The 27,532-nt window shown below is 43.0% G+C and overlaps 4 protein-coding genes across 5 annotated transcripts; 2 read left to right on the top strand and 2 right to left on the bottom strand.

The window, feature by feature from the left end:
• Window positions 1-2,346: 2,346 nt before the first annotated feature.
• On the bottom strand, window positions 2,347-3,402 carry LOC128268359 (mitotic checkpoint protein BUB3-like). The gene is made up of 2 exons (XM_053005421.1): window positions 3,208-3,402; window positions 2,347-3,139 (listed from the first exon to the last, which is right to left on the bottom strand). The coding sequence occupies exons 1-2, from the start codon at window positions 3,400-3,402 to the stop codon at window positions 2,351-2,353; spliced, it is 984 nt and encodes a 327-aa protein (XP_052861381.1). The 3' UTR covers window positions 2,347-2,350.
• Window positions 3,403-7,141: 3,739 nt separating this feature from the next.
• Window positions 7,142-14,579, top strand: LOC128267275 (brefeldin A-inhibited guanine nucleotide-exchange protein 3). The gene is given in 10 exon segments (XM_053004085.1): window positions 7,142-7,226; window positions 7,485-7,618; window positions 7,680-8,314; window positions 8,403-8,518; window positions 8,648-8,846; window positions 8,928-10,529; window positions 10,597-11,035; window positions 11,135-12,228; window positions 12,289-12,803; window positions 12,861-14,579. Coding segments are annotated over 10 exon segments (6,114 nt in total). The 3' UTR covers window positions 14,156-14,579.
• Window positions 14,580-15,443: 864 nt separating this feature from the next.
• Window positions 15,444-18,825, bottom strand: LOC128267450 (T-complex protein 11 X-linked protein 1). 2 transcript variants are annotated; one of them, XM_053004285.1, is made up of 3 exons: window positions 18,639-18,825; window positions 17,513-17,591; window positions 15,444-17,428 (listed from the first exon to the last, which is right to left on the bottom strand). In XM_053004285.1, the coding sequence occupies exons 2-3, from the start codon at window positions 17,527-17,529 to the stop codon at window positions 15,919-15,921; spliced, it is 1,527 nt and encodes a 508-aa protein (XP_052860245.1). In that variant the 5' UTR covers window positions 17,530-17,591; window positions 18,639-18,825; the 3' UTR covers window positions 15,444-15,918. The 2 variants fall into 2 exon arrangements, with proteins under 2 accessions (XP_052860245.1, XP_052860252.1); XM_053004292.1 differs by lacking the exon at window positions 18,639-18,825 and adding an exon at window positions 18,340-18,415.
• Window positions 18,826-19,775: 950 nt separating this feature from the next.
• On the top strand, window positions 19,776-25,517 carry LOC128274638 (integrator complex subunit 6-like). Its single transcript, XM_053012899.1, has 2 exons — window positions 19,776-19,865; window positions 20,981-25,517. Exon 2 carries the CDS (start codon window positions 21,070-21,072, stop codon window positions 25,288-25,290), a length of 4,221 nt encoding a protein of 1,406 aa, XP_052868859.1. The 5' UTR covers window positions 19,776-19,865; window positions 20,981-21,069; the 3' UTR covers window positions 25,291-25,517.
• The last annotated feature ends 2,015 nt before the right edge of the window (window positions 25,518-27,532 follow it).

Genomic DNA, 27,532 nt, shown 5'->3' with positions numbered 1-27,532 from the left:
AACGTGAAGAGAAGCGACAAGATTTCGCGGAAAAAACTGAAAACACGAGTGAGGTTCACATCATCCACTCTTTATATCTATTCGCGATCTAATACAGTTTCTTTCCCAGGATGCAGTTGTTCGCAAATGTCCGCTGCAAACAAAACTATTGCACTTCACGTTGATGATTGTTTTTATTACTCGTGTACCTCGTGTGAGCAGCATGTGCTCAGGATGAGGTTCGGCCCCTTTTCGCCGGCTTTGGACAGACTGTCGAGTCGAAGCTTTCCGAGCCACCGGGCACGGATCGGCGAAGCAGTTCATGCGTCTTCCCCTCCGAGCGTGCCGAGGCCGAGAGTGCGCATAAGAGGTCTGGTTTTAGCCCGAGATCCCGAACGCAACAATGAACGTCTCCTTCGAAGACGCGTGCCGGTGAATGAATCCTTCGATGCCAGCGGCGATCGGTTCAACACAGGACCAACTCTGCAATAACTAGCCATTGGTAAAGCAGAAACAGTAAACGGCATTCGTATACGCACGCAACAACCTTTGACGAGAACTTGCCTTCAAACCAGTTAAATCTTTGGTCAAACTGGTCGATGCTCACCGACGAACGGAGTTATTATCGAACTACAACGAATAGACAGTGAAGACTGCGGAGGCAAACCATTAAGTTCGGCCGATCTCCGATGAATGAACACTACCTAACAGTCGCACAAACGAAAATGACATGATAATCCACTGACTAATGTCCGCTAATCCCCGCTGGCAGAGCAGTCAGTAACGCTTTTCGCTTCACGCAGCTGGCCTGGGTTCGAATCCCGGGACCGGTTGTCACACAGCCGGCTGGCCATGGTTTCGATTCCCGTTACCGGCGTGACAGGGGGGGCTAACAACCCCGCCCGTAAAAATGAACTGTTGCGAATATCAGAAATATCAACATGGTCTCTGGTGCAGGCTAAGATCGCCCAGCGGTCGTAACGCCAAATAAGAAGAAGAAGAATGTCCGCTAATTAGTTGAAGATGCGCTTATTTGTGTGAGTTCAAGAGGTGGGTAAATAGAAAAACATCCATACGATTGTGCATTGTACCCAATTGTACCCAAACAAAAAGTATTTGTAATTTGATTTTTTTTTGTAATAAGATATTGCCATGAGAGATGCATTCAGGCATGAGAAGGGAGGAATAGCTCGAGGAACCTTTCGAGAGTTGCATGGGGCGTTCGGGATATATGCGGTAGTGATTCGAGAGAAACATCCCTTTGTGTCGCCAGAAAAGTACGAGAAAGCAGTTCATTTCCCATGCAAATTTATGCGTCTTGAGGAGCGGAAACACCGAACGGAACGTCGATTTACTTTTGCACACCAGACAGCTGAGTCTGACACCTGCTCGATGGCTGCGTGCGGAACAGAAGGTACCTCCCTTGGAGTGGTACGGTGTGCAATCACTGGAGTATTGAATTCTGGGTTAGTACCCCTTTTCATGCGTCTCAACTGCGAGAGATACGTGGGTTCATTCTTCTACCGGTAAGCATTGAAATACGATTTAGGGAAACCTTCCCCGAATGCTGAGCGACACCATCCCAACGACAAAGGTGGAGTAAGTTGAACGTACACACTCCAGCCCCAAATCCCTGCGCTTCAATCTGGCACGATTCGATGAATTGCGGTAGTCTGTAAATTGAATTTGTAAAACGAAAACTTGCCCATTTTGTGAAGCAGTCATAGCCGGAACCCTGAAGCAAAAGGGCAGAACGGGAGAACCAGCTGAGATCGGAAAGAATGACGAAGAGCATAGCTCAACTGCAGGCTTTAAGCCTGTCGGATGTTTGGAGTTTGGTTTCATCGTAGCGCGCTATAAATGGGTGAGATCCTATTGAAAGGCTATTGGTTGTACTAACTTTTAACATGCTTTTCTCTACGGCCTCGCACAAGATATGGGTTTATTAACGTTGAGCTATTTCCAAATTCTACAAGCATCATTTGTAATTGCCCTCTAAAGAATTAAAACTTAACCTCCGATGTTCTATTGCGTTAAATGGAGGTTTGTTGTCAATTCAACCAAAGGCTTGCAACGTAGTCAACCACCTCTAATATTCATTGTTGCGCTGGCACTTGACTGCCGCCGGTATTCCTTTTTACCGCAGTTATTGGGATTGAAAGAAAACAAAAACAACCTGCACAATTTTGCAGGTACCTGTGACTATGTATAATATTGTTCTAAGCAAAAGGAATGAAAAACGGATGATCAGGAAGATTGGAAGATCAAATAGATAAGAAAAAAATACAAAAATTTATTAATTAGTAACTCTGTAGATGGACTACATACTTGTAAAATGTATGCCATACATTGGCATACGCCCTGTATCTACCTACTTCGGTCGAGTCTCTTGTTCGTTAACGTAACGCACATACAGAGTAGGCTCTGGATAGGGTTCTGGGGGCTTTTCGGCTTCTTCCATGTACGAACAAGCGATCGCCAATGTGCTACCATCATCACTGAAGCATAGACTGGAGATAGAGCTATCGTACAAATGGAACTGGCACAGTCGCTTCTTATTGAACCCATCCCATATATTAACGTATCCGTCCGAGCCGCCAGTGGCGAATGTATTGTATACGCTGTGAAAGCTGATCGCATTTACGGGATAAATCAGCTCTATGTCATTTCCCTTCGCCCGGTGGCATTTGAATGCAAACTTCTTCTTTTGCACTTCGGGGCTCGGATCGAAGTACTCCACTGCGACCCGTCCTTCGATAGAACTCATCACATATCCTTCCACATTCGGAAAGCAGCGCACGGCGCGCGTTTGATACTTAAGCGACGACTCACGGCGTTCGACATAGGTTTTCATGTTTCGCAGATCCCAGATTAGAACTTTCCGCTCCGACGTGGCTACGACTAGTTTTTCCTCGGCGCAACTCATGGAGTACACTTTGCCATTGCTTTGTTCATACGTGCCAGCACATTCCTTCTCCCGTGCGTCCCAAAGCTTCACCGTTCGATCCCAGCTCCCGGTGAGTATTCCGTTCAACAGTGAGGTGTATTCAACGCACTTTACGCCAGCCCCATGACTGCCAAGCATGCTCTCCGCTTGCGCGGTCAGATCATACAGTTTGACCAAATTGTCCAAACCACCGGTAGCTGTTTTAGACGAGTCCTGGAAGGAGAAAATAAGACAAGACTGTATTTGCACTAATATGCTGTAGTAGCCATATCATGGTTTACCAAAAAGGCACAATCCAACACTGGAGATGAATTGCTGAACTGAAGCCGCACCGTGTTGGTAACCACGTCGTACAACCGCACACGAGTATCCCAAGACGATACAAGTAAAAACTTATTCGTTTTTGGTGAAAACTTCACGGCAGAAATGACATCTTCTGGGGCATTCAAGAGCTGTGTTTCTGGTTTACGGGCCATTGCGAATTTGCGTTTCTTAGAAGTATCTTTCACAATCGTATGAGGTCAAGATTCAGTCAATGTTTCGTTATTGTTTACATGCGAATGAGAGTCTAAACGAAGCCAAACGCTCAAAGAATTAAATAATGGTTTGTGAATTACATTGCTGTACGATCTTTTCGCAAATTAAAATCTATCACGAACATAATATCTATACACCACTCGACATTGTAAACAATACTAGTGTAGTACGTGACAATGTCTGTAAGGACATTTTAATTGTTTCTAGACTTGATACTTCTCCTCAAATACAGAGTTGTTGAGATTGAACATAAAGCTACTTTTATCTCTTCAACGCCGAATCGATTAGGCCGAGAAACAATCCACCTCGTACACAGGACCTTTCCCCATGATCGAAAACACAGTTTGTGCACGACGATTTCTTATGTTGCACATACACATACAATACATTTTTATGGCGCATGTAGCATTATAGCACAGATTGTTAATGCGACTATCACTAGAAAGATTTTGCACCGGAAGATTTTTAACATCTTTAAAATTTGTAGATGTTATTGTGTGATGCGAAACTTTACACTGAACATTTTTTTCATTCTGTAGGCCTTATAATTAACATTTTTTTTGCGAAATATTTAGGACTACAAAAAGAAAATGCAACGTAAACATAACTGCCGTGCCACACGGCACAAAACAACGGATATTTTTTTTTTTTATATTTTCCCGATGCGGGAACCATCCGGCAGGAGCGCGATGCATCATCGCCCTTTATTTAGTATTTACATAGCACATATTTACATATAGGGACTATACTTATGCTACATTACATTACGCACATACACAAGCCGCGGATATAAGCGTATAAACATTCTCAGCTCCGCTAGGAGGAGCTGTCAGTCCGTCGCGATCCGCTCTTGCTCTTCACAGCCGGTTGATAGGAACAAACGGTACCGGTGGTAAACAAACAACATTGTTAACAGCAAACGGTTAGCGAAGTGTCCGCCTAGCAGCTGCAGCGGCAGCTACGTCAGCAGCTGCAGCAGCAGCAGCAGCTGCAGCCTCAGCCTCCAAGCGTTGCTCTTCTCGCCACGCCTCTTGAAGCTGCTGCGTTACGGCTCGGCAGGCCCGGGCAAAGCGCTGCCAGCACTCCGGGCTCCGCAGCATCTCGCTCATCAGGTTATCCGGCGTGCGAAACAACGGATATAACAGCCTCCTACCGCGACAATTTTGACAGTAAAGCGATCAGTAGGTGTCAAAAGCGTTGTGGGTCAGCAGACCCTATAACGAGGCGCATAACACGACGTCAACAGACGAAAACAGAGGTTTGTTTACAAACAGACGAAAACAGAGGTTTGTTAACAAGCAAAGATTCTTATTTGTGATGTTATTTTGAATTTTAATTATAAGTTTATCTCCATTTCAGCAATAAAATGGATAGCAAACCTGAGCAAAAAAGATGGTTATTGTGTCGTTGATCTGCTCTTGTTGTATGCGGTGGAGCAGAACGTTGCCGTCTTCCTTCCGATGAAAGAAGATTGGTCGCACCCACCATGTTCGTCGACCGCGTCTCCGCTCATCTCGACGCCTTTGCACATTGTTGATGATGATCCGTAAATTATGAATCCACTCCGGATCGTTAACAATCAGTGCCATTTCTACTAACAAAAATTTTTAAATCAAATTCACTTTAAAACACTGTTGCCGAACTACCTAACTATAGAACAACAGCACCAACCTTTAACGTAGCGAGACGAAGAGAATGAAGTTCCACAATCGTAGTAACTGAAACTCTAAACTGAAACCAACAGCAAGTGCTTCTTTCGACTTCAGCATGAATAATGACGCGTATGTTATCCATGGAACCATCTCTCGCTCCTACCTGCGGTTTTTACCTACAAACCATTCACCGACGGACTCGGCGTCGCCCATCCCTTCGCGACGAGTAACAAGCTGCACGCCAGACGCCGTCCGGGATTTCCCCGAGGCATAGCTGGAAACACAAGCTTACAGATTCCTGTACAAAACAATCTTAGCAGAGAATAAACCAGCATAATTCCAAGCATGGCACCAACCATTTATTTCTTCGTGATCACTCCCAGTATTATATGAATCCGGATGTTCGGGAAATAACGTGAATTAGTGTGGCTTTTTCGTAAACTCTACATCTATCGCCTTCATAATCCTGTTCGCCGTAATGGTCATCTCTTTCATCAGCTCTGTTTGCCTAGCAATGATCCTGGATGTGCGGTCCTGGTGCCGGACGATTGGCCTTTTGTCACTTTGTTCAATCTCATCTTGCTGGTACAGCAACAATATCTGAAAAAAGCGAAAAGATTATTCAGAAATCAACTTACCTCTCCGATTTCTATTTTCTCGGGCCAAAAACACGAATGTAAACAAGTTTGACATTTCTCTTACTAGTTGTTTCTGTTGCTGTTATATTTCAGACCTGCCACACAGCGCGAAACAGATTTGACACCAAGTTACGTGTTACGCGTAACAGTTATGTGCCGTGTGGCACCACAGAAAGAAACGCAACATGTGAATATGAGCAGGAGAAATGTGATTTTTTTTAATAATGTAATGTAATGTAAGGTTTGTAATGTAGTAACAGAAATATATTGTTTTGTTATTTATTTATTTGGATTTGATTTCTTAAACAGTAAACATGGCAAAACCTAAATACTTTGAACACCGATTTCTAGGTGACAGTACTTGTATCGATTTTATGCCCGTGCTTACGGGACATGCGCCTTATTATTTACTGAAAACTGTACGTTTACATTCAGTGCTTTGTGTATGCTGTATGCAAAAATGGTTTAGTTTTACGTATCATCCGTGGTGCACTGCGTGAAGCACTAAGAAAATGAAAAACACATTGAAGTATCAAGTAGGAACGAAGTATTTTCTATAGTATATTAGAGCTATCGTTATTCAAAAGATATCACGCCGGTAATTGGTTGTAAGTTTCTTGCAAAGTGTATCTCTTGGTACTTCTGCATCGAAGAGTAATATTTCGACATATGCTATTGGATGTATTATGAAAGGATAAAGTTAACAACTGAGACTGAGGTAATTGAATTCTTACTGCACGCGACTGTTTGAAAAGATTCTAGGATATTTCTGAAATTTCTCATTATTAGATAATGCTTTCTTATTATAAGAAGCTGCTGCGGAGTGTTGTTGGTGGGGATTGCTCAAAAGTATCATCAACTTCTAGTTTTTATTATCAACATGAAAGCTTTGAGAGTAATCTTACATGTGCTATAAGTGTTACTAGGTTGGATTTTTAGATCAAAAGTGTTTAATTTAACTATTTTTCCTAAAAACAACTACGAAGTAAATTTGGTAGTAAATAGTAATTAAAGTGCATTCAGTTAAGGAGGTTCCAGAGGTGGTTATTAATGTATGTGCTAGGGGCTCCTTCGTTTGAATCCGTTGTGCGAAGAAACGTTCATATATCACTAGAGTAATTCTTTCGAGTAACTTTTACTAGTTTTTTTCTAGTTGCACGACGTACATGAATAGTTTGAGTAACGGCAAATGTGGTTCATTGTGGCTCATTAATATGGCGTTATGACTCATAGTATGTATGTAACAGTATGTTTAGCAATGCGCATTGCAGATTTACATCATGTACTCTCCAATAAGGGAAAGCCTCTACCAATGGATTCAAGGATCATTATATTTAACTAAATGTTTTTCAGTGAACAGTTTCACCTTTCGTTGCAGTTTAAGCATCATGGAGGAGCTACTTATGACGATAGTGAAGGAAGCCACTGGAAGCAAGCTTCAAAATTTAAAACAGGCCGCTCAAATTGCACAAGGTAAAAGAGGAAAAGAAAACATTTCTGTATAACATCGACGCACTTTTTCGTTTCATTGTTTGCAACACTTAATCTTAATTCTTTTGTAACGTCACCTGTATGAATATAGTAGCATTAACGCCTATTTCAGTAGTTGGAATAGGAGTTGTTTCACAGTGACGTTTTTTGCATAGGAACCGATTAATCGAAGCTGTGTGGACTAATAATCCACGGACGAGCCACAGATGGGTGAATACATTAATGTTTGAATGTTTACAGAAAAATTATCAAGACAGCAAGGCCTCAATCGGGATCATTCCTATGAACTACGGTCAGTTTGCTTTACGGCGCTGCAGATGGCACTGGAAACGAAACGTCCAAAATTTGTCACATATGGCTTAAATGGTCTACATGTAAGTGAGGAGGGGTAAAACTATCCTTCAAGTAATGATTTTATTCTCTCGTAAATTGTAGCGTATCATTCGTGATGAACGTTTCTTTGCTGGACTTGAGCCAGAAGATGATTCATTGTGGCTACCGGCACAACTATTGAGGTCCACCTCTTGTCTATCGACCACTGCGAACGAAGACACTGTTGTCAATGTATTACGACTTATTCTAGCTATGGCTTGCTCACCAACGTGCACACTGAACGGTCGTCTGCTAATAGAAGTCCTGTCAAAGTGCGGCGAATGCTGGGAAAATGGTTCTCGGGCGGTAAAAGCTGCCTCGTTGGCGGCCGGAAGTCAATGCTTGCGAACATTCTGTGCATTTCTGAAAGACGAGGCAGAAGAAATCATACGACTTGATCCGACCGGTATCATTAGCATGAGCATGGCTGCAGCAGTTTACAACGAGGTAATTCCTGTAATGCAGTGGTTGTGCAGCCGGCTAGTAGAGCCTTCTACAGGCAATCCTAAGGCCATAGAGACAGGAAGCAGCTCTCTATATTTAATGGAGTGTATACTGACATTGGTAGTATCACTACCGTCGGACGTTCACGCGAATCCCCATTTCACTGCATTTCTTTGGCAAAAATTCTGCCCTACGCTTGCCGCCACGATGGGTTCGCCGGGAAGGGTTAATAAAAGTAAAAAGTTTACATACCGGTGAGTATTGTGAAAAAACAAGGTCCAAAACTTTTCCGAACAGTTAGGCAATATTTTGACAAAATTTCCGTTTTCTTATTTCCAATAGCGATGCAATAAATTTGATCGAGAGTGAAAATCGAGGATTCTTCACGCGCCCTGGACTCGACGGGCTACAGGCACGGTGCATATATCTGACCAGCATCCAATTGCTACGAATAGCAGGTGCTTTAAACTCACTTGTTTTCGGAACGCTTATCAGATTGGAGTGGTTGTGATACGACGATGCAAATGTTTTGTTTTTAAAATGCGTTTTTATATCAAAATTTTAATGTAACGATGTGAATTACGCAGGTGCCCAAGGAAGTCTTCGACCAATGCTCGAGGCTTTGTTCCACCGGATGCTTCTACTGCCCGTTCCAAGCAATCGTGTTGAGCCGTTACGCTACGCGCGGGAAATATTCAAATCGCCCGAACGCTTAATCGACCTTGCCATCATTCTGTATCCCGACAAAACGCAAAGCAGTAGCGATGACATGGCACTGTTTCGATTGTAAGTTGTTCGATCAATATAAAAGTAAATTTAACGCCGTGCTTCAGTTTAACAAATGGAAGTTTGATTTTTCATTAACAGGGTAATCGATGCTATGGAGGAGTGTGCCGTCTCATGGCACAATGGGAGTACGTCCGTGTATGGTGCTCTTAGTTCGAGTGTTGAATGCATTGTTGCATTGCTCGAAAGTCTCAAGATGCTATCGTCTGGAAACTTTGACGAATCGCTGATCGATGATCGCATCGCAGAAGCAGTCAACCTTCGTTACTCGCAGCTAGCCGATGCGGACTATAGTGGACCGCTTACATATCAGTCAATGGCCCGGTTACCTCCTCTTTATCGCGATGCTGTTGCTGAGCTGCGACAAATCGAGTCTTCCTCCGATTCCGATGCAGACGTCGAGCAGACCTTGGACCCGGATGTAGGATCTATCGGTTCGGGCGACACAGAGGGCCCGGAAGATGAAACACCCTCTTCTGGCGATGATGTTTCGTCGAGAACGAGCCAAGGCAACTGGTTGTGGTCACATGTTGAAGAGTCGTTCGGTTCCCGGTCGGACGGCGACTACGATAGGCATCATGCTCGCGAGTTTGCTGTGATCTTGACGAACGTGCTCGTGCCGAGCTTGATGAAACTTAAATCGTCGATCGAGGTGGACGAAGCGTTGCAAGAGTTTGCCTCAAAGGTGTGTGGGCAAAACTGTGTCACACGGCTCGACAGTGAGTACGGTCCAACAATGCTCAATGCGGATGGTATCTATCTTGCTACTTTTTCGGCACTACTGCTCGCGCTACAACTCATGAACAGCGGCCACTACGTGGGTGATACGAGCAAACAAATAGCAATACCATTGTCTGAACAGCAGTTTGTTATGTCGGTCCAAAACTCGGGTATTCTCGTTTACCAGTCATCTGCTTGGCTGCGAGAACTCTATCAGTGTATTTTGGCGACTAACCCGCTCAGCTCACTGCCAACATCGCAGCACTGTGCCTTGATCGACATGCTGTACGATGCGGGAGGCGTGGGGCCGACTCAGATGCTATCCGACTGGTTACGGCTCCAGTCAGTGGTGCGTATACCTAACGAGCTAACCGTCAAGCAACAGGCGGCCAAAAAAATAGCACGCCGGTTGCTGACATGCTGTTGGGACTCGATGGTAGCGGTGCTAGCGGCCGGACTTGGAGACGCAAGCGGTTCGCATAAGGCACGTCTTTTGAAGCTGTCGAAGAAAACGCTGCGCGTCAAGAAGAAGGAACTCCAGGGCTCCGGTGAGACACTGTATGCGCTCAGCCTGGACGGCCTACAAACGGCTGCTACCCTAAGTAATGTGCTGAAATTGCAACACTTGGCGGGAAAAATTATCAACTTGATCGCATCGAATGTGTGTCAGAATGCGGGACCCAAAATTCCTGCAAGTCATGCGCTATCGATGGATGTGGTGCTCTCCGGTGCTCTAGAACTTGGTTCTCATAGTGCCGACTGCTGGTTGCCAGTATTTTCCGTTTGCCGTCACGTCACCCAACTGGAGCATGACCTCTTCAGCTCCCAAAACAGTGCTCAATCCGTTGGCAATACGAGTGGTGCAGCGCAGTTTAAAGATGCGGCGGAAGCGGCGCCTAAAAGTGATGGCAGAGCGAGTAAGCTCAACTTTTCCCTGTACTCGGTAGATGATGACGAAACATGGTACGGAAATATGGTACGTTCTATTTAAAGTACACAGGTAGTAATTTCTGTTTTTCTTCCATCGTAGTATCGACGTGTACAGTTTTTTGCAGGCACCGAGCGCAAACTCGAACATCAATGTTAGCAGCATCCTTAAGGCATATACTGCCAACGACACGGTGCACCTGACCCAAGCGGATACGGCAAAGATGCTATGTGCACTGTCACATCAAGCTGACATCTTATTTTCCGAAGCAGCCGAACGCCTCAGTTTGCCTGCAATCCAACAGTTCCTCAAAAACCTGTGTAGGGCGTCGCGGGAGCAGTTGTACAAAAGTTCTAACTCTGTGAAGCGGGGTAAAAAATCTTGGTGGTTGGGCAGGCCTTGGAAAATGAAGAACGATTCCTTACCGTTGTCGCTGCTTCTTCACCGGATCGGCGACGTTACGCTGAAGGTATTCCGTGGACCGCGACCGTTGCTACACGTGCTGAAAGTATGGGCCATCACTGGTCCGCACCTGATGGATGTAAGTAAGCTGCCCTATTACACCCAAGGGGTTTTGAAACAAGTAAGGCAAGTGCTCCGTTTTTTATCTGTTCTGTTCGTTTTGTCTATTTGATTTTAGGCCGCCTGTCACAAGGATCGAAGTATCTCAAAGCGAGCGGTAGAGTACATTCACGATATCATTACCGCCCTGCTAGTGGAGCAAACGGAGTTGCCCCATTTTCACTTCAACGAAGCGCTACTGAAACCGTTTGAAAATCTGTTGAGCGTCGGCAAGTGCGACAGCGACGTACAGGATCAGATCGTCGCTTGCTTGTACGAGATTGTTGAAGCGCATCGTACCGAAATACGGTCAGGCTGGAGACCACTCTTCGGTACATTACGGACCGCACGCAACCGTCCGGTTCATCTGGCGAACGTGATCGATATCTTTCGTGTGTTTCTCGAGACGGACAATATGCTCGTGTTCGCGAATGCCGGTCTCGACTGTATCCTATGTTTGCTTTCTTACTTGGAAATCTCTGGCAGTGGCCCTATGTTGGGAGAACAGGCACCTACCGATGACGTCAGTGTATCGATGCGCTCTGGCGACTTCTTGCATGATTCGCTCAAGTTTCTGGAGCGCTGTGCAACGATTCTTGACTTTATGTACAACATGCCCCAGTGCCCCAACCTGCACTCCACGTATAAGATCAAGGGCATCACCTATACCCACATCATCGACGCGAACATACCGAGCTCGATGGAGAACCTGACTTTCGGACAGGACTATTTGCACGCGAATAACGAACAGTGCATGATCAGCTACCGGTCGCTGCACATAGACAAGGAGTCTATCTGTAAGATCGACGAGCTAGACAAACCGAGTGGAGTGCTGAAGGTATGGTTTTTGTTGCTCGACGGACTCACGAATTCGCTGATTGTCTGCCCGATCGCGCACCAGTCGTCAATACTGCAGTCAATCTTCAAAATATTCAAATCGCTCCTGCAAAGCCCGGGGATGGTATTTGGCTTCTACTGCATCAATCACCTACTGATTCCGATGATCCAAGATTGGCTACGTTACGTGAACAAGGCGCAAAAGAGCTGGGTGCTGATTGAGAAAAATTTTAAGCATTGCTGCTGTATGACCACTGACTTGGTGGTAGACTTTATAACCAAGTCGCATGGTAGTGACTCGTTACCTGCCGAGCGTATTGTGATTGGCAAGGAGTCGTTGTCGTCAGATGGTGGAAATCTAATGAAACAGTCAACAGGGGAAAGGCCATCGACCAGCAACAAGTTTACCAAATCTACCACCACTGGTGTGCAAGAGCAAGGCGAAGGAAGAAACGTTACGGTGCCGAAGCTGGCTGCTTCCAGTACGTTGGCCCTCAAGCAACTATTGCTGGTGCTCATCGAGTGTTCTACGCAATCACAGGAAATGATCGCACGCGTCGCCGTCTCTTGCATGAAACACATAATCTTTTCTGCCGGTTATTTGTTCGACGAAGAGCAGTGGGTCATAATTGCGTCGGCGATCCACCGGGCGAGCACTGTTTCGATGGCACCACTCAAGCAACTGATTTTTTCGTTCAACCGCAATTCGAACAGCTTTTACGGAGATTGCGCGAACGTAAAGGTGGCAGCTCGGCGCGACAGTACGGCTGATGAGCTCCAGCGTATCCACTCTCTGGCGCAACAGGTATTTCTAATGGACAGTCAACGAGAGTCAGTCGGTTTGCGTATTTCAACTGCCGCTGGTCTTCAAGAGGACCGATCGTACTCTTTTCTGTTGCATCCACTGCTATGTGGAACGGACGTCAACCGATCGACTCAAGCATCGGCCAACAGTCTGGGATATTCAGGACAACCGGCCGCCCACAGTAATGTCGACTGCTATATTATTCGTATTCCCTACCGGAATTTGATTGTTGGTATGCTCACCAGTCAGATGCTGCTACAGCTGATAGCAAATGTACTACTAAGTGGTCTGTCGAACGTTCCGAGTGAGCTTAACACATGTTTCTACAACAACAGCAACACCGAAACTGTGACCAGCCCCAACAGTGGTGCCCGCATGCCGGTCAGTGAAAAAGCTTCGAAGGTCCCCTATTTGCATCTCGGACAGCACAGTAAGGAAATACTACTTCGAGCATTGCGCCAGTTTTTGACCAGTTCCATTGAGTTTGACACTCGCCCCGGTTTAAAGTTTCTGATCCAGAAAGTGTCCGGTATCGAGTACGCAGCTAATCTCTACAAGCAGATGAACTCTTCGTGGATTATACATTACATGGTACTAGTTGACACGTATCTGAACAATGTTCGTGTGTTGAAGCTAGACATTAAAGATGTTCAATGCGTGCTCAGCAATTGCTGCGAGCAATATCCTTCGGGCAAGTGTACCGAGAGCTGTGTGCAATATTTGCTGGCGTTGCGTGACCTGTGGGAGCTTATTGCCGACCACTTCATACATCATCTGGAGCACGATGCTAATGGGAGGTTGAACGAACACATTAGTAATGGTGTCGAAGAGAGCCCGCACAGTGCGAGTAATGATGTCGTAAACGCTAAAAGCCGCAAATGCTTACAGCAGCTAACGGGTATCACCACACAGCATGAAAGTTCAAAGCTATTGAGCTACAAAGGTCACAGCAGTAGTCGAATAATTAATGCCGAGGAAGAATGTGTCGTCCAAACGCTGCCGAAGGCGGACAATTGTCAGCTAAGTGCGAACCAATCACACATTTTTAATATGCAACATCAGCCGTACAGCGAGCACCAACCTGAGCAACTAAAAGAGTTCATGTCCGTGTATCAGCACCAGCTGTTGAAGCACGAGAATCACCATCCGAAACCACAACAGCAGATGATCACCGATGCTGGACAGCAACAGAAGTCGCAACAGTTAGCGGCCGATAAACAACTGCTTCCGTTGGCCACCGAAAGCGCCCATCAGAAACCATCGATCCCGGTAGAAATTGAGGAGCAACGCGCACACAGCATCCAGAGAGATGTGTATTACAAAACTTCTGCCTTAAGACAGCTGATTGTAGCTTCGATTGAATTGATCAAATTGCTCCCTGAGGAGCAGTCGGAATATTTACAACTTTTGTTAACTCCTCGAATTCAGGAGGCATTTCGTTACGTTGAAGATAAGTAACAACCGATCGCTTGGAACGTGCCGCATCAATTTGCCAGAGTGCTTTGACGGACGGTCGATAAACATGTTGGCCCAAAGATCCAACTACTTACCGTCAGAGAAGTATCGGATTCACGTGGAATAGTGATCACGCAAAAATTAATTACTTACAGTAAAACACAATTACATTATTCGGCCACCTTGAACAGTCGCTCTAGCTTATCACAAAAACTAAGCCGTAATTGTGCAACCATACATGCTAAGGGACACACATTTCAAAGGCACAATCGATCATAAGTTGCGACTTGGCGATCCCTGCTTTTGCATATGTGTTCAACATGTAAATGTTTAAAGGTATTTAATGCGACACTACTGTATACATCAAACTACATAGTTGTACGAACCCAAAACTATGGTTTGTAATTAAATATATATTTCTCTTAAATGTGCAACCTAAAAATCTAACAAAGCGCTAAACCGAAATATACGACGTACTATAGTTGGGCTAATTAGAGAGCAGGGCAGAGGAAAACAGTCAATGCACTAAAGCATAAAATCAAATTAATTGGTTGAAGAAATTCACAGCATTTTTTGAACCTATATTTTGGTTTTAATTGGGAAGAAACCGTGTCACCGTGAAATCTGTAACAGAGAAAAAGTTATCTACAGTTCCAATTGGCTAGGCTACCGTTAATCATTTCGATGTTTTTCTAGCTTGTGGTTACGAAAAAAAAAAATCGAATGTAATTACAATTGAAAAGTAATTAAAGTAATTCGGTAAAATGCCTTCAAAGATTGATGGCAATTCAATATCATTGGCATTGGGATTTCGATACCATTCGATTACCCAAAGTTATAGGCCTAATTCGGTCGGAATAATGGGAACTGATAACTTGCTGCTACACAAGTACCGGCATAACATAAAATTGAGTCGCAAATGATCACTCGCATTACTTCCGCTTTAAGTTGCTCGAAACGACGACGATTTAGATTGAGAAGCTCTGGAAAATCATCAGTATTAAATGTAGGGTGCAACAGCTCGACATACGCGGCGATTATGTGCTCTGGAATTGACGTCTTGGGTTTCGCACTGAAATGTGCTGCTTCAGCGATGTTTGAAGAAGTTCCCTCGGTGCTTGAATCAGCTCCTATGGTCTTCGCTTCCGATGGTTTGTGACGTTTATTGTAATGGGAAAGTTATCATTGTAACGAGTTCATTTTTACGGGCGGGGTTGTTGGCCCAGCCCCAAAATCCGTCACGACGATATCGGGAATCGAAACAGCATAACAGTTCATAACAACGTTTTTATTCAACAAATCAGAAAGCATAATTTTAGATAAATACATTTTCGATTGAAGTTTTAATTGAAAAATAGGTAAAGCAGTTTAAGTAATTTATAATCTTTTCTTTAAAATGCCTATATAGATTACTTGCCATTCAATGCCATTGGCATTGGAATGTCGTAACCATTCGGTTATAAATACATTCAATTATAAGATTGTAAAGAAGAAAATATTTGAGCTCGCCGACAGGATGGACAGAAATTTACAAATGAAACTTCAACTTACAAATTGGCAAAGTAATTAAAGTTATTGATATTCTTTTGGCACAAGACCTCTAGAGATTATTGGCAGCTTATGCATAATACCATTTACATTGCCTTTTTGATATCAAATATTCGTTGCAAATAAATGTAATTGTGGAATTAAGAGTGAGGAATAGTTAATGCAAATTATGACAGCATCATACGCTACTTTGATTGAACAGACAATGGTATCTGTAATTAGTTCATATTGTCGCGAATAAGCTTTGTGTAATAATCGCCGTAAACGGCGTAGTTGTGGTTAGTGATTCTCTTTACAGTTTTCAAAATTGCAGCGAGCTCTGTTTGGTACTCTCTAAAGCTAGAAAAGAAAGGAGCGCTTTCTATATCATTTTGTAGCGTCCCTTTAAACAGCTCAATTGATCGATTATGCATTACTGCAAAGACATGCGACTTTTTGTGACAAGTGTTTTCAATGTGCGTCTTCAGCAACGTCATTGATGTTGGATCCGGCATCGGCAATTCGTTCTGCGAATGGTAGGCATGCATGCTATCTTTAACCTGTAGCCAAAGGTTTTCTGCCACTTCGACGAACTGTTGGTTATCGACACAATCTTTAATCAGAATCATTAGCTTATGGGCCAAGTTCTGTCGGAATAATGGGAGTTGATCACTTTTTGCTACACAAGTACCGGCATAACATAAAATTGAGTCGCAAATGATCACTCGCATTACTTCCGCTTTAAGTTGCTCGAAACGACGACGATCTAGATTGAGAAGCTCTGGAAAATCATCAGTATTAGATGTAGGGTGCAACAGCTCGACATACGCGGCGATTATGTGCTCTGGAATTGACGTCTTGGGTTTCGCACTGAAATGTGCTGCTTCAGCGATGTTTGAAGAAGTTCCCTCGGTGCTTGAATCAGCTCCTGTGGTCTCCTCTTCCGATGGTTTGTGACGTCTAAGCCACTCTATTGTAATGGGAAAGTTATCATTACACACGTGCTGTATCTCGGCGAATTTCTTCTTCTCATAGTCTATGGAACGAGCGGCAAACTCTTTACGCGTCATGGTTAAAACGAAATTGGCCATATCTACTTTCATGTGGCCCAGTACCTCTAATATTCCGCGCAATAACTGCACAGTATCCGTGATATTTTTCAACTGTTCCACCTCAGCATCACGATCCATGCAACATGCCCGTGCCATCATATCGATTACGAAATGTGCAACGTGTGCAAGGTCGAGCACTCCTTCTTCAGCATGACGGCGGATCAATTGCTCGTCAAGGTAGCTATTGATTTTTTCTAACGCCCGATCGTTGTTCCCTGTTAACAGGACCCCGAACGCTTGCTTGATGTTGCTCAAAACGTCCATCGCCATGTCGTAGCACGGGGGTTCTGCGTTGAGCTGAACCTGTACTACGTCCCAATAGGCACGATGCATCGTGTCACGAACGGTACGGGCAATGCTGTCACCAGAATCTTCATTTTGCATTAGCTTAAATTCTTCGTTAACGGCGATCTCGTGGGCAAGAGCCATATCTTCACAGCTTTTCGCTAGATTTTTCAAATCTATTAGATTAACGACCTTTGCGGGCTGGCCACTAACACCGGGCACACTGAAAATAATTTCACTTTCGTCTTGATCTTTCAAGGAGGCATTGCCTTGAAGTAATGAAGAGAGGCATTCCGGTATTTCCTCTTGTGTTCCTTCTTCTTCGATATGTTCCGGTTTGTTGGATCCGGATCTAGAAACAAAAAAGTAAACCAATGTAAAACAGAACAAAATCCACGATATACACTGTAGGCATGATTGGAACACGCATTCTTACCTAGTAGTATCCGGCATGGTGCGAAGATTGACAAACAAGACCCTTTACAATAGTTCGTCCCTTAATAAGGATTTAGGTCCTGTATAATGATATCAAGCATATTAGGATGTAAATTTGAGAAAATCAATTTTACATTATAAATACGGCCTGGTCCGTTCTTCTCAGATGAAAAAACAAACATATTACATTGAAATATATTGAAATATATTGAAATATCAAATCCAATAGGACACGTTATTTCTGCTTTAGAATATGAAAAGTATTTCTGTGAAGTAAATAAACACGTAAATAAATATAAAAAGCAAAAACGTACAGCAAACGAACAGTACTTTGATTCATAATAAAACACTATCCCAACGTGTAAACGGGCGAAACGATTGATTATGATGTAATCATAACGAATATGGTGCTGCAATGTAATGACGTAACAACGAACGATGCGTTGAAATCTTTGAAAATTGAATCGTTACACACATTGTGTTGTAATGGTTATAGAAAATAATGTTGACCTTTTTTTAACCACTAAGTATCAATGAGCAACCTGTTGCCATATAGAGATCAGTTTGTCTTTACTTTTGAGTAAACACTAACGGCATCAACTTTCCATGCCAGTTTCCATGAAAGGTTTTTTTAAGCAGGCCAGGTTCAATTTCTTTTGCCTAAAACGTTGAAAGACAGAAGAGTCAAAAAAAAAAATACTTTCACTGCGGTGCTGATATCGATAGGTACACGCATCTGTTGCTCTATAAGTTTCATTAATGCATTTCAGCATACTGCGTCTGCACTGCAGAATCAAATGCAGTCGAAATTATTGGCGAGATACTTACTCTGGATTACTTGGATTGGACAAACTTCGTGCAAAGGTTGACCGAGCAACAAATGGCGACCAAACCAACTATTTCCTGCCCCACCTCGATAAAGTCAAAGATCACATAAATAAAAAGCACAGTAAATCAACTTTCTCATTCAATTGTGCAGTACATTGCAGTTTTACTTTCAATGTATCATCGTCGTCACGACGGGGAAATGATTCAAATTTTTCTCAAGTCAGACAGGCAGGTCTTTCGAGTGATGCCAAATATGGACTACACTGGATGGATGGATGCAGTTTGGGCAACATACTTACGAAAGAGTTTAAATACTGCTGTTATGAGCACTGCACCAATAAACAATTATTTCTTCTCTTTTTGTGTACAATTTGCGAGGCAAAATGTTCTATTGACAACTTTTGTTATTATTATGATTTATGCGTCAACCTTCTTCCGTCTTCTGTTATTGGGAGAATAGAGTTCTTTGTTGTTATTACAGCAACTTTGACCGTCAAACCTCATACGTCGCTAACGAATAGACAACAAAGGAGTCAACATAAATTCAGAGCCTTTTATACCTTACGGTTCACTGCTTCTACTAAAGACAGTAAACATGGGCAACATTGATTGTCCACGCAGAAGACGGGTCGATGGCGTACAGATGAAACCACAATGATTTCACAACACAATGACAATTACATTTGATACTGCGGGGGCCAGACGAAGCGTAAAAAAACGCTGTTTTTATTACAATTTACCTAGTTTGGTTTCACGTGGTGGGCAGCGTACGGTCTTTGAATTGAGCATGTAAAGGCAGTGAATAACAGAAAAATTGTAGAAGGATTGAGAAGGAGTGGACTCAAAACGAGTAACAATGCCGGCGATTGCGTGTTTTACATCTCGTGCTATGTAAGTAGCGTCTTCAGTACCCATAGAGGTGAAGTGTATAGAGAAACATCAACTGAAGGTTGAAATTACTTTATATTACTGGAGCTGGAGGCCACACGAAGCGAAAAACGGAGCGTAAAAATGTCAAATCGATCCCGCTTATGTCAAATTGTATATGAATCGTTACTAACTGAGATCGGCAACCGTCGAAATTTTTTTATTGATGATGAAAAAAAATATTGTTTTTTTATTTATATAATTAATGAATTCCACAATCAAAGTTTGAATCAAAACACACTGTACGTTTTAGGGTATTTTATTACTATATGGTATTTTCATTTCAGTGTCATTATTCAATAAATTAACAGCAGAAATTATACCACTTTCGGACAGATTCATTGCGAATTCTTTTCAATAATTCTTTCAATAATCACAGAACAGAATTTTGACATTTCTTCCGTCATGTTTTCCTTCGTCATTTCGAACCCATCAATTGCTGGTTTTCAGCGTTTTTATATAGGAGTTTCACAGTAGGATTGTATCTTGTCCTTTTGGAAGCATTTGTCAATTCATTGACATTATTCCAGGTCTACGATCTTCTGTTCTTAGCATATTTGATAGTCCTAGAGCTGGAAGATTTTGTTCTCTCTGAGAAGGTAAGAATCATGGTTTTTAATTGTTTGATGCGCAGCAATTAGTTGTTAAAAGTTTGTGCGTCGGTACGCATATGAAAGTATTATAGAAGTTGTAGGCTGCATGAAAGGCAGTGGCTAACAGCCAAAGCAGGTGGCAAAGCATCTTGGGTTCATCGACGTCAACTTTGAGCGTCGATATCGTTCCAGGCATGGGCTATGTTTGTTGATACAAGTTTTTCGATACCAGTTGAAGCAACCTCCTTCGTGGCCGCGATCTTTTTCCTCAGTAACTTATCTAAACGTGATGCACAATGGAAACAGAATCTGCTGAACAAATTGATGTTAAACTTTCACTCGATGCTAATACCATCTCGTGTGGGGCTAAAATTATCTATTTGGATCGTTCTGAAAACAGTTTGACAAAGTTTAGTTTTTGCATCATGATGACTCACTAATTACATAATAAAAGGCTTTAACAGATTGACAGAGCAGATAGCAGATGTTTCAACTGTGAATCCCTTGGTGCTCATGATTGCGAATGAATAAAGTCCAAAGCTATCGAAAATTGTTTCATCTTGGAAGTTCATTGCAAAACAATGAATACACATTGGAACTAACTCGGATAGTTGATTTACGCACGGTGATAGGTTTTGTTCAATTGCGCCGCACGGCTTATGTTTTACATGCCAGTGCAATAATAGCTGCGGTCTTCGAATGTTGTCGTCGTACCTGTTGCTGCATGCTTCATTTTTGATACAATTTGGATAATTTAGGGATTTCGTTTAGTGTTTGGATAAACGACGACAAATTTCTGCAACACTGGACCAGAAACAGATTAGAATAGTTCGCATAATAACAACTAATAAGAGAATTAGAATAATTCGCCTAATAACAACTGAACCTAGGAATTTTATTTAAATTCTTACGCGGTTTTAAAATCAAATAACAAATCATCCTGCAGTCCCCAAGCGAAACCTAGAAATAACGTTTGGCAACTAATAAGTAGAACAATAATAACCTTCGATTATACCAGTAACAATAAGAACAATAGTAGAAGTTGCAGTTTTTGGGTTAATGTAATTAAAGGTTCAAAGAATTTAAAAAATTTCATCTTTGCTTTATTTGTTAATTCACAGCTACTCAACTAGAACCTGCTACAGACATTCGTCATCCTTTTGGCCGGGGAATGACTGACCATTAGAGCAGCTTATTCATTCCAGTAACCATGACTATTATTCTGTTCTTGGTCGATACCTCCGCGTCCATGTGCCAGAAAGCGTTAGTCAATGGAGTTCAGAAGTCATACCTAGATATTTCCAAGGGAGCGGTGGAAACGTTTTTAAAATTCCGCCAACGGTCACAGGATTGCATGGGCGATCGTTACATGTTGCTGACGTTCGAGGATCCTCCTAATAACGTCAAAGCAGGATGGAAGGAAAACCATGCCACGTTTATGAACGAGTTGAAAAACCTGCAAAGCAACGGTCTTACGTCGATGGGTGAAGCGTTGAAGAATGCCTTCGATTTGCTCAACTTAAATCGCATGCAATCCGGTATTGATACGTATGGACAGGGTAGATGTCCGTTTTACTTGGAGCCATCAGTTATCATTGTGCTAACTGATGGAGGAAAGTATGCGTTTCGTAATGGCGTGCACCAGGAAATCATACTACCGTTGCATGCGCAAATGCCCGGTACGAAATTGACGAAGGAGCCATTTCGGTGGGATCAGAGGCTGTTTTCGCTGGTACTTCGAATACCCGGTAACCGCGTAGATGAGCGATCAGATAGTAAGGTGCCGCATGACGATTCGATGATAGAAAAAATGTGCGAAGTAACCGGTGGCCGATCGTACAAAATCAAATCACACTACGTGCTGAATCAGTGTATTGAAAGTTTGGTTCAAAAGGTGCAACCGGGCGTTGTAATTCACTTCGATCAGTTAATAACGAACAACGGCGATACCAACGCAATCGATATTCAGTTTCAGTCTACAAAGCGCATGATATATGTGCCAAAACAGCACCCGTCACAAAAAACGTTTCCCGTGGGTTACTGGCCAATACCGGAACCGTACTGGCCGGATCCAAAGCTTACCAATTTGCCGCCTAGAGATGCACATCCCAAAATTAAGGTAATTTCGCCATGCTGTGACGAGCCGCAGGTGTTGCGCAATTTTCCTATCGACAAGTACGAACTGGAGGCAAGCCCACTAACACTGCAGATTCTATCGAAAAAGGAAATGAACAAAGTGTGGCCACTGATTGTGTCAACTGGAATGCAGGGCGAAATGCCGTTCGGTTATCTGAAGCCTAACAGTACACTTCCGATAGTACACCTTTATGTTTTACCGTACAACTATCAAATGCTGCTTCCTCTTATCAACGATCTTTTTCATAAGTTCAATCTTAATCCACCTAACGATTGGGTGTACAAGTTTACCAACTATGTGAAAACAATTCCCCAGTACTATTGTCCGTTCTTACGGCGAGCCCTCGCTACTACGCCAAACGTACCTTATCAGTTAGTTCAGTACATATTACCCGAAAATCTCGACAGTTATCTCTGTCCGTCTGTGGCAAATTATTTGAAGCAAATGAAAAATACTGCTAAGCAGGATCAGGAGAACTTGTGCCTACGGGTGCTTAAGCAGCTCAAGCAACCCAAACCGGCATATCATCAGCTGGAAACGGTAAAAATAGTCGCCGGCCAGCAGCTGAAACGTGACATTGTTACGCACCCGATGCTAAAAGATACCTTCACAAAGATGCACATGGAAATAGGCAACTACGATAGCTATTCGATCGTTATACCCAGCATCATTCAAACCGCCGCAACAAAAAATTATCGCAACCCTTACGACATTCCCCGGCGAGACCTGATTGATGAGATAGCGAGGATGAGGGAGAACTTCTTCCGTTTGCCAACAAGTGGCATAAGTGTGTACACAAAAGATTCAGGACACTGTTTGCCGATCTCTGACATGGGCAACTACCAGGAATATCTCAAAAACAAGGAAACACCGTTGCGAGAGCTGGAACCCACTAATGTCCGCCAACATATGTTCGGCAATCCATACAAGAAAGATAAAAACATGGTTATGGTGGACGAGGCAGATCTAAACGATGTGGCGTTGTTGAAGTCAGGGACACCCGGGCAGCACCAGAGTACTTCAGTGAAGAAAAATATGGAGACGAACACAGCGGCACGACTGAGTCGAAAGCGTAAAGCAGGTCCCATTCGCAAAGACTACGTGTTCAAGCGATTGACGCTGAATAATAGCCCTACCACTTGTTTCAACGAAACTGGTCTTCCCCAAGGCCCGAAATCTGATTACGACAGTACGACCGATTTCAGCAGCGACACAGATTCAGAATCTGATTCAGATCTGTTAGTGATCACGTTCGACGACACGGATCAAGCACCCTTGACGAACTCATGTTTATCACAAAACCTTCTAAAATGTTTAGAAAAAACGGTAATGGTGGAAGGAGCGGCAGTCGTTCAGTCGGGAGACGCTCAGCAATCTTTCAGCCAGGGGGGCGTTAAATTAGAAAAATATGTCCCACCTACTGTAGCGAATCAGTCGTGTCTTCTTGCTGCCAGTAGTCAGATAGTTACTGAAGAATGTTCCTTGACTGGTGAATCAGTGGGACGCTCATATTCACAAATGGTTCAACAGTCGAAAGAGCCTCATTCGAACACTGTACAAGTAAAGGAAATAGAGCTTTTGCAACTTTCTCATCAGCCCGAGCAACTTGAAGCGGAAAGTATATCGGCAAAGTTAGCAGAAAAGCATGTACAACCACGTATGCAGCAAAAGGAGACACTAAAATTTGTACAAGACCATCAAACTTCGGACGGCAAAAAGCTGGCGAAGTCCGATGGTTCTCCAATTGGCGATGATATGCAACTGAGCGAATCGAAAACCCCATTGATTCGCGATAGCGTAGAGCAGTGCGAGACGGTTGAAACTATTTCGGAAGAATCGGTTGAAAGTATTTCGGGACAGATGGGGGTAGAACTGAAGGAACGAGGTCTCATTGATGCAGTTACACCACATGCATTGCAGTTAGTCGAAAAACAAGAAAAATGTGAAGATTCAAAACTGTCGGTAAAGCAGGAAGAGTTAGATCAGGCGCGAGTGGAGTTGGAGGAAAAAGTAGAAATGGAACCCACAAACGAAATGGAGGAACGCGAAGAACAGATAATTAGCTCCGATAAACCAACAAAACAGGTAGCAAAAATCGACGAAGTTTATTGTGACCAAACGAAGCAGCTGGAACATAAGTTGAACGATGCGGAATCTTTGAAACAGCCACTTTTTGCGAATCAGTATAGACATCCGAGGCACTCTCTTGACCAAGCAGACCACGCTGTTCTCCATGGACAGCTAGAACTACGGGATCAACCAATGCAAGCTGAGCAAACCCTAAACCGAGCCGTCGAAGCAGGTGAGCAGACCTCACAGGATGAACAGAGACAAGCGCAACTAGTGCAATCAGAACCGTCGTCATCGCACGAGTTAAGCGTACCCCTCGATCAACAGCAACACGAAGAGTCAGCAGAATTAGCGAGCAACAAGCTCCGTACACCCGTGCCAAGCCTCGATGATCCTCAACCTTCTGAGTATACTATTCCGTCACTGCTTAATACTGCTTCCCAGTCAACTCAGCAACATGACTATACGTTCGCAGTAACACAGACACAGCGATTGGCCAGTCAAGTGCATCAAGCACATTCGAGTTCGTTGTTGTCTAGCGTGGAAACTAGCAACATAAATGATGTGCTTAACATATCCAACATCATTAAAACATGTCATAATGGGGACGATACTACCTCAACCACCGATTGGCAGCTAGAAGAGAAACCGGAGAGAAAACTTTCACGCGAGCTAGAAAGAAGGTCGCCGGATTTGTTGCTGAGCGACGGACCAATTGCCCAAGAAAATGGAGGTTGTGCCGAGTCCATCGTTGGGTTGAATGGTTACAGCCCACAGCAGTCATCGCACAACTGGAGTATTAGCTCGGTTCTTTACGGCGACTCTGACGAAGAGCACAATTTAGAGCAAATAGAGGAGCAGAATTTGAAAACGCGTAGCGTCATCTTCAGGGACATTCGTCGTCCTGGCAGAGATTATTCGGAGATGCTTAAGAATCTTGAATTAATGCAAGGAAACCATTTGACCCGGACAAAGTTTGTTAACATGTGCATGGCCGAGGCAAAGCGCTTTCGACGGCATCGTATGGCGGTTTGTATTCAAGAATGGTGGGATAATTACAACGTGAGCGTAAACATGCGATCGGATAAGTCCTTGCACAGGCAAGCTTCGTTCCTTATTTTCGGTGCACCTCAACCCCTAATGGAAAGTAATAGCATGTACCATAACAATCTGGATGGCAATTATCAGAACAGTCTGGAAGATTCATTGGTATCACACGATTAGTGAATCACAGCAACATAATTGTAAATACGTTTTAGGAGATAAGATAACATGCTGGAGATGTACAAATAAGGCACTAGATAATAAATTTAATATCGTAATTGTACATCAAGTTGCGAAGTATTGTGACGGTTTGGTTTAAATCTTCGACGATAAGGAGAAATTCCTGGTTTTGAGATGGAAACAGTGCATCCATACCACCGGTGTCAACCATTTTTAAAACTTTTCCAGTCCGTATATAAATTGAAAAAAAAAGATTAGAAATAAAAAAATTGTTTTCTTTTTATCGTGTTTCTCTATACTTTGGGTCGAAGCTGCAACGGGTTTGGTACTAACTCGAATGAGTAAGACAAAATATCCGAAGATAGGTTTTGTGTTGTTTACGTTTCATGTTGACGATCGGTTTAATGTTTAACTGGAGGACCAGACGAAATCCGGGCGTAAAAACTACAAATCGATCCCGCTTATGTCAAATCGTATATGAATCCGCACACTCATAATCGATTTGATGTTAAAGATTAATGTCAAATCTTTTATTTTTGCTTCGTGTGATCCTCCAGTAAGACTTGAGTAACTAAACTATTAAGTGTTGGTCCAACTTCTCGTTCGCCCAAAAGAAAGCACATATTTTACATGCTTGTAGATCGGTCCCGAAGGAAACAAATGTACAAACATCTGGGGGATGAGAAACAAATCATGGAAATCGAAAGTTTATGAATGAAAAAAAGATTGTACAAACATGCTACAAACTATGATGCCGACAGCTGTAGATGTATCATTTGACTTTCGTTCAACAAATCGGTTGGCTTGTGGTTATGCATAGAGTTTGTACCTATTCTGGTTGTATAGCATTTCCTCATTGTGACCGTATACTATATCATACTAGAGCCTGCCACTATTGCGACGATACTAGCGCCGTCTGGTTGATTTTCGCTGGCATTTTGTGACTTGCCCATGAATGTTGGGCGATTTGCAACGCATGCGTTCAGCGCGTTATCGCAGCGATGGCAGCGAAAGGTGGTGCAACAGAACGCCTATCGTGATATTAGTTTTGTTCCAATGTTAGTCGAAAAATAGTCAGTGATATACAACAGTGAGTACGGCGAGTGAAAACGAGGTAGCTCTTCATAACTCCTATATCGTATAATGAAAGTAATGTTAATGTTGGCAAAGGAACGCAATCTTTGCCGAGCAACAGTGTGTAAAATTGAAGAAGCGTCAGGGTAGGAGCTGGGTTTGGAGTGAATTAGTTGCAACGTGTGCCTAGAATGTGCTGGGCTGGGCATGTCGAGCAGACTGAAACAGGCTTGATACATTAATCGTAGTCTCCCGTGGACTCTTCTCTAATCCTAGTCAAGGTAAATTGTAATCCAAAAGCCCATATTGAACTTAAAACAGTTTTTGCCCAAGCTTTGCAATGAGCTTGAAATGGTTTCCAACATCCAACAATTAGTTTGTGTTTGGTTTAATCTTGGGGTCGTTCAAATGTTACAATCGTATGTTGATACGTTTCAGAAAGCGAGTGTATTTATATTAGAGGTTGCCGAACTTCGGCCAGCTCGGCCATGTTGGGTACCTTAGCCGAGAGTCCTAATATCGATTCACTCTCTATAACAATAGACTGATTCCGTTCTTCTGAGATTAAAAAGCAAATTGATGGAAAAGTATAGTCGACAGAACTTATATTGCTAGAACAAGTTATAAAAGTTTTATCACATCACGTCCTGACGAGCAACTCGATAATGTTTACAATCGCCGTTTTTCTGATACCGAACAATTGCCCTATCGATTCATGACGAACTCTAATGTTTTCGAGTAAGCCTTTATTTGAGCTGCCCATTTTTCATACGTTTTATGCCCCAGTTGGGGCCCTGTATCGGAAAGTAAACCTCGTTCTTCTTGGTTGAAAAAATCTACAAACATGACAAACATTAAAGGGCTTAGTTAAGTTAAGTAGTAAGTTAGTTAAGCAAAATAGGTCAATCAACTCTAATCATAATATTTGAATAAGATAGCGTTTTTACACAGTAGCTTTAAAGAGTCGAGTCCTTTCAAGTGGCAGCTACAACCGGGCTAAATAGAGCAGAACCATTGTGGCACGACGCTCGTGCCATCACTAGCAAAGATTACAAACGATACGTATTTTTGGATAATTCTTTCTTTTCTCTCTTTCTGTCGCTCGCCTTCTCACACACACCTTGTCACTTCATCGTTTCTCATCTGCTAGTGGTTAAATTGTATTAAA

The sequence above is a fragment of the Anopheles cruzii genome, chromosome X, assembly GCF_943734635.1.
Source record: "Anopheles cruzii chromosome X, idAnoCruzAS_RS32_06, whole genome shotgun sequence".
Taxonomy (NCBI): Eukaryota; Metazoa; Arthropoda; class Insecta; order Diptera; family Culicidae; genus Anopheles; species Anopheles cruzii.
This window is presented reverse-complemented; position numbering and strand designations above follow the sequence as displayed.